Source organism: Herpailurus yagouaroundi, unplaced genomic scaffold (genome assembly GCF_014898765.1).
Source record: "Herpailurus yagouaroundi ecotype Mexico unplaced genomic scaffold, PumYag 210, whole genome shotgun sequence".
Classification (NCBI taxonomy): Eukaryota; Metazoa; Chordata; class Mammalia; order Carnivora; family Felidae; genus Herpailurus; species Herpailurus yagouaroundi.
In genome coordinates, this window is record NW_024412441.1 from 13,934,582 (window position 1) to 13,947,990 (window position 13,409).

Below are 13,409 nucleotides of genomic sequence, written 5' to 3' on the forward strand. Positions count from 1 at the left end.
AGATCTGTGTCTTCTGCCAAGAATGTTCCTTTGAATGCAAAGGCTTCATCTGACAGATGACCCCTTACACACAACATGGATTTCTCCAATGCCTGCCTTTGGGACAACCTTTATCTCCAATCTTCATCCCGATCACAATTATGACACTATTAACCACGGTAATCAACGTCGACTGTGTCAGAGTTCTAGGACAAAAGTCTTCATATGTGCATTTTCTCCCTATGAGGTTAGAGTACTTCTTACTACTTAGAGAATTAGCTGCTGCCTGCGTCCTAGTGCCATGGTGGTCAGAACAGGGGGCCAGGAATGACTCAAGGACCCTTTCACAAAAGTCCTTCAATTGTGCCTCGAGTGGAGACCAATTCTAAGAAGGGACATGTGCAGTCTTAGGCACTCTTTCAACAACTTATAATAAAGAACAATTTAGCATGAGAATAACAGCTCACACTGAACATTTCCTATTGGACTTGAACCCGGGCCATCCCGCCAGAGCCGACACTCTGAAGCACGTCACTCTCCCGTAGGAGAGCTGTCAGTGGGGCCTGGTTTGGGGGGTTAGAGTCTAGCTTAGCTTCCTTCATCAAAAAGTCTTTGAAATTAGCCTGGACAGTAGCTGGGATGGAGGCGACACAGAAGGAACAAAGGCTGAGGAAAGAGCTCATTAATGGAAGAGAACAGGTGGAAGGCTTGCAGCCATGGAGCAGTTTCAGACCCCGAAGCTCCTGGCTGGTCTCTGAATTGGGAGTGCTGATGGAGATCTCTAGACCCTGGTCTCCTGGGAATGAGACTCCTGGAAATTTGCTCAGGAGCCTGACACATATGTGGAGGACTATGTACACACTCAACAAGGACAACGGGGCCACAGAGCAGAATGGCTCTGCCTTCGGCCCCTGATACCGCATCAACGGGGAACCACCAAATAGGGTACCCAGAGCCCCTCAGCCGCACTGCTGGGATGAAACAGTGACACACGCCCACAGACTTGTACCCGGCAATGCAACGTTCCCACCCCAGACCCACACCTTTCCCACAGGCACAGCCACACACGCACGCCCGTGCAGGTGAGATACAGCCCTGCCACGGCACACGCGCTCCGGGGCCCCCACCTGTCGTCACAGTAGGTGAACTTCATGTCCATGCTGTGGCGGCTCAGGAAGGTCTTGCTGTCCAGGGGGATGTCCATGTGGGATGGGTGCTGGATGGGTTCGCACATGATGATGAGGCAGGAGAGCAGGGGCTCCTTGAAGCTGCACAGACTACTGTGAGGGGGGCAGCTGTTGTAGACCTTCACCTGGCCGGTGCAGTGCAAGACCTGGAGACCAGCCACGGGGGGATCAGCTGCGGGGCCAGCGGCACACACAGGGGTCGGGGTGGGGGACTCCAGCCCAGGCCTGCTGTCGTCCTACCTTCCAGGTGGCTGACTTGAGGTTGACGGTCCGGCCTCTGTTGGTGACGGTGCACTTCATCCTCATGAAGAAGTCCCGCTCTGTGGACATGTCTTTGCCTTTCTTCCCAAAACCAGAGCCTGGATGGGGGCGAGCAGAGGGACCCGGCTGACTTTTAGTTTCATGCTTATATTCAGAAGAGGGGCCCTGATGCAGTTTTTCTGGGCAATGTATTGTGCGTGCTTCCCGAGGATCTGCTCCCTTAGCACCTGTGGCCTGCCATGAACGCTCAGTACCATACTGGCCCACGGACTAACGTTGTCTCATCTCCGGCTGGTCTCTCCACCTGGAGTAGAAGCTCCTGAAGGCTGTTCCACTGTTTTGTTTCCCACTGCACCTAGCACATAGTCAGTGCTCACTTCAGGGTTGCGAGGCAAGGGGTGACCAGTAGCCATGATCTTGGCATGCCTCTCCCGGGTCATGCCCATGTCCCCTAGAAGGAATTCCGAGGGACGGTCTGGGTGAGACCCAGTCTCCTCAAAGGGCTAAACCTCTCAGATTAGAAATGTCCCTCAGACACCCCCGTTTTTTCCTCATCCCTGGCCCTCAGTAATTTGATCCCTCCAGGGCCCTATTTTCAACCTGCGGTAGCTGCATTCAGGATACCAAGCCATCAGCTTTCTCCCTAAAGCGACATGTGTCAGGGCTCTGGTCCAAGCCTCCTGGGTTTAGTGAGCAAGTTCACTTTGAAGATTAACTCAACACGGATCATATCCTTTCTCGGCCAGAATGAAATAAATCGCCACGACAAACACCACAGCCTCCTTTCTGATAGTCTTCAGATGCCTGCCCACTCAGAACTTTTCCCACTTTCCACAGAACAGTGATGAATGTGGTGAGTGCCAGCTGAGTCCCCCTCGTCAGTGCCTAAATTCTGCCTCCACCACCACCACCTCTTGGACCTTCCTGGATGCACTCCTGCTCCCCTGCCCAGCATCACAGAACAATCCAGAGCCTTTTTTTCCCAAATAGTCACAGACCTCCATAAACCTCTAGAGGGCCATGATATATCAGACTGATGTATCCTCAAAGGGCTGTATCAAATGAATTTTGGCATCTCTGAATCTATCTTAAACTTCCCTAGGAGCTGTTTAGCTCATGAAATAAGAGAACAAAAGTCAATCTCTCTTTTTTTTTTTAAGAGAGAACATTCCTTCAACACGATTATAAAATCATCTCTCCCAAAACTTAATGATGGTCCCTACAATTTTCATTTTCATCAGTGGGGTCTACATATCATGAGATATTCTTCTATCCTGGGGCCTGGATCCACTATTGGGATCAGTTCAGGTGCTGTTGATAAGTGGACTGGAGGGACTCATTTGTGGCTGTGGCACAGGTTACTATTGTGGCCTCCTAACTTTGCTAACCTCTAGATTCTCCCCATTCTGCCATTTAATTAATCTTTCTAAACATAGCTCCAATCAGATTACCCCACCCCTGCTCAAAAACTTTCAAAAGCTCCCCTCTGATTACAGGATAAAGTTCGAGGCCCTCTACCTGGCCTTCAAAGCCTTCCACAATCTGCCTCATGGCCTTATCTCCTTCTCGGTGTTCACTCTAACCCTTTGCTTCCAGATTGTGAGTCCACGCAGGCCGGCACCTTCAATGAGGATTTGCTGATTCATACAGTTTGATCCCAAGTCCTTGACACGTGGACCAAGCGACCTAAAGTTCTACTCAGATAAATAGAGTAGAATCATGCTATGAATCATGGTACTTGTGAGCAGAAGGTCCCGCCTAGACTTTGCCTGGTCCAATGCCATCAGTCTGAAAGCAGAGGCTCTGAGGAACAGAGCAATGGAGTGGCCTGGCTCAGGTCTCAAAGTCAGACTGAGACTAGGGCAGTGGCTGAGCTCCGACTGAGAACCTAAGGGCTGAAGAGTTTCTGGAGTCCAGAACAAGAGACTTTTCCATTTTCCCAGGCTCCCAACACCTGCCTTAGAAAGAGATTCAGAAAGTCTGGTAGCCCCTTCCTCAGAGAAGCAGACAAGACCTTTCAGCAGCACAGATAAGGCACTGAACGGCCTGTGGAGTGCTCTCCAGCCTGTGCACTCCAGGAGCCAGGTGGCCCGAGGCCCTCAGGTGGGAGAGCGCAGGGGCTGGGTGAGAACTTTAGCGGGGGAGGGGGTTATAATTCCACACTTTGCGGGCTCCGACAGTAGCAAGGGTGGAGGTGGGCCTGGGAAGCACCTGTTTCTGCAGTGTGTACAGGAACAGAAGCCCAACCCCGCAGGCTTGGTGCCACTGCCTCTGTCATTCAGGCTGGCCAAGCACACACCCCATGGCCGTGACAGGTAAGAGATGTTACAGGGGATGGACAGCCATGGGCACAATCTGCCCAGGACAGTGATGGAATCTCTGATTCAGAAGGGACCTGGAAAGTCACTGAGCCCTGCTTCCGCTCAAAGCTTCAGTCTTCTTAAAAATATCTTCATTTGTGCCTGTGCCTGGAGGTCCCCAGCTCTGACTGTCCTTGCAAAGTGATTTCAGCTTATGTGGGCCCTTCCATCCACTGGTATCTGCTGGATACCCCCCATAGGTAGGATACAACATATGAGAGCTTTTCAATCTCTTCTCCATCAAAAACTACCTATTGTGCGTCTTATCACCCGGGGACCAGATTCATTCCTTATCTAGTCTTCAAAGTTGGCCCCCATGAGTCATGCGTCCTGATATCCGTGGCCTTGTGTACTCACCTCCCACCCTGAGCAGGGGCTGGCTTATAAGTCCCTCTAATAACAGAATGGGGCAGGGTGATGCAGTGCCAGTTTCAGGGCTAAGCCTTCGGAAACTTTGGCAGCTTCCGCTTTTGTACTTTGGGAGCCCTGAGCCGCTGTGTCAGAAGTCTGAGACTCCACAGAGTGAGAGAGAGGTCCAGCACTGCCAGCAGTCCAGCAGAGTCCCAGCCTCAGCTATTGGTCACAAGGTCCCAGATGTGTGGGGGAGCCATCCTGGTCATTCCACTTAGTCCAGCCCCCAGACAACAGTAGCCCAGCTGATGTCATGTGGAGCAAAAGAACCAGTCACAGAACCCACAGAATATGACAGGTAATAAAATGATCGTTTAAGCCACAATGCACTGTGTGGTTTGTTACACAACAGGTAAAAGCAATAGGTTCCACGAACATCTGCGCACAGACGAGTGTACTGGTTTGGGTGGCCCCATTTGGCAGAGGCACTGGCCTCACAGGTGGTGAAACCTGCTGGAGACAATGTCCTAACCTAAAGGACTGCCTTACTAGCATGGCATCAGGTGCCATGAAGGGCCGGCCAGACAGAGTTCTGAGTACCATGTCCCACCCGTGCCCTCCATCTCGTGCTGGATATTTTAGGGATGCCAGTTTTTTTCTGGATAATGACCGTGATCTATCAGCCCTACATTCGTAGACAGAGGGAATACAGATCCCCTCCCAAGTGATGTAAGAAGGAATGAAACACAGAGTGAAGAATACTTTACCATTTTTGAGACTCAGGTTCTCACGAATCTCCTCGTGGTCACAGGGATGAGTGAAGTCAAAGATACTGTGTCCTGTTAGCTCCACCTGTTTCAAAAACAAGGTTGGGCTTCATTACCCCTAATGCTGAAGAAGAGGTCTCCAAGAGACATTTGAGCCACCTTCCAGGTCGGGAGACAGAGAGTAGGCTGAATTGGGTCTTCCCATATTCCAGTCTGGCTTCCCACAGACACGTGGACATAATACATAAAAGACTGCCACTGATGACAGAGAATTGATTCACAGGGTTTGTCTGTTAATCTAGTCAGTAGAACTGTCCATCAGCAATGTCAAACTCAACACCAGGGCCTGGGAGTGTGCTCCTGAGGCTTGTAGCCTGAGATCAGAGAGAGTGGGGGAGGGCACAGGTAGGGAGAAGTCAGGATGGATGTGACCAGAACCTTCCACTCATTTCTACCTCCAAAAGCAAACGTCTTCCCTTTTTGAAAGAGCCAGAGGAGGGTGTCACCTGTGTGAGTCCCATGAACTTGCTGATGTTTTCCGATAGAAAGATCATGTCGCCATCTTGGGTCACCACGGCAATGAAACCCTCCAACGCTTTCAGGTACAAGTTGTCCATCTGTTGGTTAGCCTCAGCTTCAGATTCATTTTCAGAGCAAACTGGAAAGAGAGGGGGGCGGGTGTTGGGTGGCTTACACGAATGTGGTCCTAAATCAGATGTGACTGGCACAAACGAACACCAGCCAGGGATGGCTCAAAGGCACTAGGTGGACTTTTCTGGAACTCACACTGTCAACCATCTAAGTGTCACCACATGCCTAAAAAGTGGGTATTTGATAAGCACTACACAGAGGACACCCTGATGGGGGCTCTGCAGGAGTGTGGCTGTAGTGGCGTCATAGATATGATGGCAGTCACAGTGGTACTAGAAACCGTAACCTTCACCACTAACGCACGCTGAGCAATGACTATATGTATTAGGTACTGCACTGAATATACTGTCTTATCTTTACAACGCCTGTGACGTAGGTACTATTCTTTGTCTCACCTTACACACGAGGCTTAGAGAGACGTAGTCAGTCATTTGCCCTAGGTTATAAGGACTTATAAGGACTGTGGTTAGTGGGCTCAGGCAGCTGAATTCAACAGCTACACTCCAAACAATTTATAGGCTTTGGAGTCAAATAAATGCAGGTTCCACTCCTCCCATTAGGCTATGACTTTGGCTAACACCTTCTCTGAATATCAGTCTCCTCATCAGCCAAATGGAAAGAATAATTTCCATCTTTTGAGTAGCAAGGATTAAATGAGTGTCTAAAATGCCTAAAACACCACCTATCATTGTGATTTCCCCCCTCTTCTGCTCCCTCTAGGATAGTGCCGCTTCCCCCAAATTGCTCAAAGCCTAGATAGGGGACGTGTAGCACACGATGGTACAAATCTAAGTAAGAATGCAGGAGCAACAGAACTGGGTGACCAAAGACGAATATAGACAGTAAGTGCTCAAGGGTTCAGGGGAAGAGGGGGTCACTTTGTGGTGGTCAGAGACAACTGTTCCAAAAAAGGGCATTTGAGGCAGCTCATAAAAAACAGGGATTCACTCTGTTAGGTGAAAGAACTTTCTGGGCCCGGTCGAGGTGGGCAGACACTGGGCAAACATGGAGGTGGTACGGCCTGGAGCAAGCTCCCACCCGGGGACCGAGGAGACACTGCTGAGGGGAGCCCAGCATCCTGGAGCGGTGGCATCGCAGAGCACTGCTCTAGGGGGAATCACCTGGCAATGGTACTCTGAATGGTTTGGAGACAGACTGTGAAGACCAGAGGTGCAGAGATCACACGAGGAGGCCACGAATCAGGTTGCAGAAGTAGTCACTAGGGGCAACCCGGGGAAGAGCCCACCCCACGGAAGAGCCCACCCACAACCACCACTCTGAGTAGCGCCAGCTTTTCAAGTGCACCCCTGCCACCTGCAGAACAGCAGATGAGATGTAGGCTCAGCTCTTGTCCCAAACAAAGCTCTCAGGCCCCGGGCCCTTGGCTGTTGTCCTCGGACCAAGGACTTTCTTTCGGCCCTGCTTCTCCTACCTCATCATTGAACTCCAAACATACATTTACTTACAAAAATTTGTATTCATCCAGTACAAACGTTAGGCCACGTAGACCTCCTTTAACTTAACAGAACAAGGGGGTTAGAGAGTAATTTGTCCCTTATAAAAAGTGAATACTCACTTAACTAAAAGGAGTCTTCCAACACGAGGCTGTTCTGGGGAATGTGAAATGCAGTTAGATTTATGGCCCACTTGGCAAGGAACGCATGGATACTGTGACATGAGGTCCAAGGCCCTCTCCATGAGGGCACTGGATTTATTTAGTTTTCTTTTCCCTGGAGCCCCTAAATTTAAGCTCTGGGCTATATGCTGTCATTCCTCAAGAACAAATCCAAATTAGGAGATGTTTCTACCATGGGGCTTCGGTGGCACCCCTGGGGACCAGCCACCTTCAGGACATGGGACCAGCACACGTGCCCGAGGCACCAAGAGAGCAGGCAGTCCAGGGACAGGCTAGCAGCCTTTAAAGCTAAGGGCTGGGCTGCAGACAGTAGTAGCCTGGTGGCTTCCCTTCTGTTTTGCGAAAATGGTGAAAACAACGAGAGAAATTCTTTCCCCTTCACACCCTAGCTAGCCTCTGGGAGGGGAGACCATCTGGGGACAGCCTGGTGCCACACACATACCCACACTCGATCCCTGCGTTGGGTTTCTGCCCACCAACTAGTCAGCTGAACTGATGATAATGAGCCAAAGTTCTAGGTGTGGATGCCGTTACTGCTAATGTTGTGGTTCCAGTCAACAGCCATATTTAACCTGGGGCTTTAGGAGAGATGGTGATAGAACTCAGTACTTTCAAAGTTGAGCGTGCACCAGAGTCCCCTGCAGGGCTTGCTAAAGCCAAGGATTCGGGGGCCCAGACTACTACATAACTCAAAGCAAAAATGTGAGACCTCTCAATGAAAACTTAAGCCATGTCCAGGGCCCCTCTCAATGTGCCTTGGGGGACCACACAGGGCACACACTCATGAAGCCGGCCTTGGATGGTCCCTTCCCCAGGGTTCCTGATTCAGTAGGGCTCAGGTGGGGCTGAGAATATGCTTTTGTCACAAGTTCCCAGGTAATGTGGACATGCTGGACCTACGGCTACAGGTCACTGCCTTAACTCAAGGTCCTATGAGTGACCCTTAGTGCTGGGAAAAATCAAACTGTTTTGGCAGGTGGTGACCTATTTTGGGGATGGGTGAGGAGAGGTTTCCAGCACCATTAAATCACACCAGATAGGTGACTACCCTCTCCAGACAGCAAAGGCCAGCTCTGTGATTCCTGGCCTATTGAGACAATTTTTTTCTCCTCAATTTCTTTGATCTCCGTGGCAACACTGACATCAAAATCTGGTGTAATCCCAAGACAGCTCTATTTGGGTTAGCTAGGCCCAGAGGAAATAGTTCTGCTTAAAATTTCCTGTTTTTAACAGTTCCAACCTAGCCAAACTGGTTTCTATCCATGCCTAGTACACTTGCTTCCAGGAGGTGGTGAATTGGCTATAGCAGCTGGCCAGCCGGCCTCTGGGAGGAAGGCAAAGGGGCACTCAGGGACCACGAATGGAAATAGAACATCTTGGGACTGAAGTCACAATGGCTGCAGGGCCAGGAAGCCAGCAGGCTGGCCCCGAGGGACCCCTGGGACAAGCTGGCCTCATGCCTTTGTGGTACTATTTGCTCCAGCACCTGCTTTTCCTCCTAGGGGATTCTGAAGGAACCTGGCCAGCTCACTGTCAGCTTGGAGCTGAGGCTGAAAACTGCAGGGCTGGAGGCGGACCTTCACCCTACGGGCCAGGGGTACGCGTCTATCACTCTCTGCTATCACATCCCTACTATGTGTCTGCCCTGTGCTAGGCACCAGGCAGGAAATCAGTCAGGACATCTGTAAAGAAGTGTCACTATGTACTCAATCCTGTCCTAGGGAGAATCAGGGATACTGAAAGGTGTAAGAGCAATCTTTTTTTTTTTTTTTTTTTAATTTATTGAGAGAGACCGTGTGCACGCATGCACATGAGTGAGTGGGGGAGGGGCAGAGAAAGAGGACAGAGAGAATCCCAAGCAGGTTCCGTGCTGGCAGCCCAGAGCCCAACAAGGGGCTCGATCCCACAAAGCATGAAATCATTCTGAGCTGAAATCAAGAGTCAGACACTTAACTGACTGAGCCACCCAGGTGCCCTTAAAAGCAATCTTTTTGCTGAGGGAATCTACAGATGGGTGGGGAGGACAAAGATAAACCACCATAAGGTTTCACGACGATCCAGAAGAAATCTCCGGTGCTAAATAAAGAGGAGCCCACCAGTAGATGCTCAAGAAGCCCCCAAAGGGGTCTTTAAGTTGCCTTGGGTTCGGTCTCAGTTACTCGCTTCCCAGGACCCTTCAGGGTCTGACCCCCAGAAGAGAGAGGAGGGTCATCAGAATCAGAGGCAATCTGCTGAGGCGACGCATGCTCAGCGTGGGGAGCACAACAAGATTCTTTAATGCTAAAAATAGCCCCAGTAAACAGGCTTTGATGACGACTCCCCACAGCCAGGATATGCGCGGGCTGAGGTTTCGGAGCACTTTTTCCGGAGCACTGCTCATTTCCTTCAGGCAGCACCACCCATGTGGGGCGGGACCCCATGGGCAGCAGGAGCTGGGCATCTGGGGTGAGCGGGCAGGGTGGCAGGGCAGACATTCCTGACCAGGTCTCTGAGACCAGACTGTTACAAGGTACTGTCAGTCAGGATGCATTTTTATTCCACCAGGGTCATCTTCCCTCTTTATTTCCTACCCTGAAAAGTTCCAGGACTGCTCTGACCATTCTTAAAACCATGCTGATGTGATCTTCCCAGTTCACATGTGCTCGGCAGTCACCATTTAGTTATTATTACAGGGGCTTTCTTTTTCAATCCAATTCCTCCCCTCCAACTTTCCCAGGCCCATAGACCCACCAATGCCATCACCAGGTAGTGGGCCTGGGCTATCCTTACATCTTGGGCAGAAGGCACTGTGTTTTACCTGATCTTGCTGGCCTCCCAATGGGCCTTAAACATCCACCACATGAGATTCATTCCTTTATTCTTTACATAGCTTATTATCCTATCTTAGGTCTTTGTAGCACCCTTCGTAAGACGCACAGGGCCGGGGTCACCAAATACCTTTTTACCAGACTTTTTTGGTTTAAGTTAAGGGAGTGATCTGAACAAGGTCAGTATCTCTAGAAGAGATTGTGTATTAGCTGCTTTTAGCCATTTACATCTCGGCATGAATCAGCTTCTCAGCTCCTCTCCAAACAGGACAGACAAAAGGCTTGAAGTAGAAGGTGAGTGGGGCAAGACATGAATCAATCGATTCATTCATGCCAATGAATTGATAATAAACCTAACATTTCTCTTTTGAAACCTTGCTACATAATGACCTCTAGCAATCGTGTAAAATCAATTTGATTTCACCTTGTATGAGTGTGGGAAGCCAAAACTCAATTTTACGGTGGAAAGCCAATTTTGCATATTTGCTGCTGTTTGATGCCCCCCGAATGCAGGAGCAACCCTCATTTGGTCACGGTTTGCGGGGCTCATCTTGAAAGAGGATTTCAGACAATCAAGCGGTACTTCCACTGATGTTCCCGTCAGAGTGTGTTCTGTTCTCGGCCCAGCGTGGAAGCTAATATCATAAAGCTATTGTTTCAGTTTGTTTCCTGTGATATGGATCTCATTCGGCTGTCCCGACTCCCAGGCTGAATTTCTCAGCGCTGAGGTTTTCCTCTCCAACATTCCCACACAGAACAGCCTACTGTGAAAATCAAAGGGAAGCATGTTACTAAGTAAAGCAGAAACTTTTCTAAAGCAAAACCTGGTCTTTTTTAGCCTTTTGAACTCTGAGCTAGGCAACTGGCTATTTCCTATTTTAAAGTGAGCCAACACAAGTGCTCACCTTTGTTAAAAAGGCTTCAATAATGAATCTGTGGTTTGTTTTGACTTGGAAAACCCTGGCTGTTCAGCATTTTGATAGGCGTTGCTGGAAGGTGGGTATAAGAGGACAGTAAGAGTTTCTGCCGGGTCTCCGTCTATGCGATTTCTCCAGAAGCCTATACTTAGTCTAAATCCATCTGCTTCTTCGTAATGACTTTTATTTCTAAGCTGTAACTCGTGAAGAACCTCCTATGTGGCAGCAGAGAGGATAGGGCTTTTCTATCCACTTAGATCAATCCTCAGATAGCACTGCAAAAGAACTCCTGGTCATCCCACTCGTACAGATGAGAAAGAAAAGTTCAAAGGCAGTGAAGAGATTCTCACAAACTTGTAAAGAAGGCTCCAGGGTGGGTCTGTGTGCCCACAAGTCCCATTCTCCTTTTTACTGTATGGCCTGTTTTGAAAAAGCAAAATGTGATTTAAAAAAAAAATCCTGTCTCACATGCAATGCCTGAAGATGATTTCAACAACTGGTCTAAAGAATGTGCAGCTGGAGCCTGGAAGAGAAGGCAGAGAAAGGGGATGTTGAAAAGCCATCCACTGCCTCCTCCCCATCGTGGGTAATGCGTGTTTTATGAGAACTGCTCTGTCAAAGACAGCAGGACCCGATGGCCAAATGTAGACACTTCTTATCGTTTTCCGTCATTTCTTTCCTCAGGACGGAGAGGACCAGAGCTGACGTGCTGAGGGCTCTGGTCCGTCTGGGGCCAAGACCAGCCAGAGGGCAGGCAGTTTGTGTCCACAACTTGCAACAGCTCCTGAGCGGGATGTGTGTGGTCTCGCCGTGGTCCCGTCTCCCAGGGGGTGGCTGGCACACGGAGGCTCATGCCAGCACACAGGCAGGCAGATGTGCTCAGGGGACCCAGCCTCTGGTTCACGGCTTTTACCAAGCCAACCTCTGAACCACTGAGAAGAATGATTGTATGTGGGGGAGCATGGAAATCAAAGCTGTCTATCAGAAGAAAGAACAGAAACAACTCACTGAATGTGTGAGGACCATCGCCGCACCCCCTGCTCAGGGCTGGCCCCCAGGTGCTTCTGCTCAACCTTGGTTCTCCCACCAAGAAAGAACCTGTCCCCCACACCTAGCCCTCATCACCATCTTTGCCTGACCAGGTTTGCACAATGCTCCTGCCCTCCCATGTCTGCCCTTCTCACAAAGACAGACTCCAAAGGACTTGCATAGCAGGTGCAGATTCACCAAGTGCTAAGCGTGTGGCTCTGAGCAATCGTTTTTGTACCTCACTTCTTCTCATCATTCTACAAGTTCTATGATGTTCTACAAGTCCAAATTCAATCAGAGAGCTGTCCCAGGATGAATACAGTATTCCTTTCGGGGTCTCTGGTGGTGGTGGGACGGGGCTTGCGGTGGAAGGAAGCAATAATTTACCCAAAGAAATTAATGTCTAAGAGTAGGATTTCAAGCATCATAACAGGGAAGTTGAGGAGATGCTTCTGGGTGTGGAGGAAGCGTCTGTCTGGTCATTAAATCCTCCAGTGCAGACTCTTTGTGTGTGTAAAGATGATTCCAATGGTACCAGACACTGCCCTCACCTGTCCAGAAAGAGAAGCCTCTTTAAAAGAAAGAGGTACACACGTGCCCTCTGATGGTGTCTCCCGGCCACTGTCCCCTCTCTCACTAGCATCTGTGACAAAACTGCCATTCCTTGGCATTGTTTCTTTGTAAGTATTTATAGAGCATGTCTTTGCCCTTGGTTCTCCCCCCTCCTGTCTACTCTTTTTGGAGACCCTTTAGATTTGCAGGACAGGGTTAGCCCTCCGACCCTTGGACCCACTGAGCTGTCATCCTATTTTCTGAAGGTCTTTCTTTCCCCATATCCTTCCTGTGCTTCAGGCCCAGAATAGCACATGCTGGTCTGGCCTCCCTGCCTCGCGCTGGATTCCCTCTGCTCTGGGTTTCCTTCCCAGAATAGCCACTTCATAACAGGATGGCAGAGTCAACCAGCTCCCAGGCACCAGGCTCACTCAGGAAAACTGAAAGCCAGCCACAAAAGAACCTTCCCCTGCCCGCCTCCCGGCCGCTCACCGGCTGGGACGCTGCCCACCCGTGGCGCCTCAGCCGCCGCGTGGGGAAAGGTGCTACCTGCTGCCCAGTTTCCTCACGAAACTGACAGACCGGATGGGACTGTCACATAGGATCTGAAACTAGAAAACTAATTCCCCAGGACGCTTCTTTCTGGCCAGGGCTAACAGGAAAAGGTTTCTCTGAAGATTGTGAATTCGGAGGGGAAAAAAAAAGATTGTGAACTGGAGACTCGCAGTGATAGCAGGGAGGGTGAGTGAGCTCTGGGGAGGCTGTTATCCACCCAGGACTCCATGCTGGGAATGAGTGTGGCTGGCTCAGGGGCCTCACACACACCTCACCTCCTCTCATTCCCACAGACACCCTGTGTGGTAGGCATTTTACAGGCGAGCAAACCAAGAGTGGAGACACCACACAAACGGT

General features: G+C 50.1%; 1 protein-coding gene across 2 annotated transcripts in view; it reads right to left on the reverse strand.

The window, feature by feature from the left end:
* The window catches only part of EPAS1 (endothelial PAS domain protein 1), an 85,330-nt gene that overhangs the window by 22,002 nt on the left and 49,919 nt on the right, over positions 1–13,409 (reverse strand). For both annotated transcript variants that reach the window (XM_040453841.1, XM_040453840.1), the window contains exons 3-6: positions 5,412–5,563; positions 4,906–4,990; positions 1,407–1,525; positions 1,107–1,312 (exon numbers count right to left, since the gene is read on the reverse strand). In XM_040453841.1, the coding sequence (XP_040309775.1) occupies positions 1,107–1,312; positions 1,407–1,525; positions 4,906–4,990; positions 5,412–5,563 (562 nt within the window). The remainder of the gene's footprint in view (positions 1–1,106; positions 1,313–1,406; positions 1,526–4,905; positions 4,991–5,411; positions 5,564–13,409) is intronic.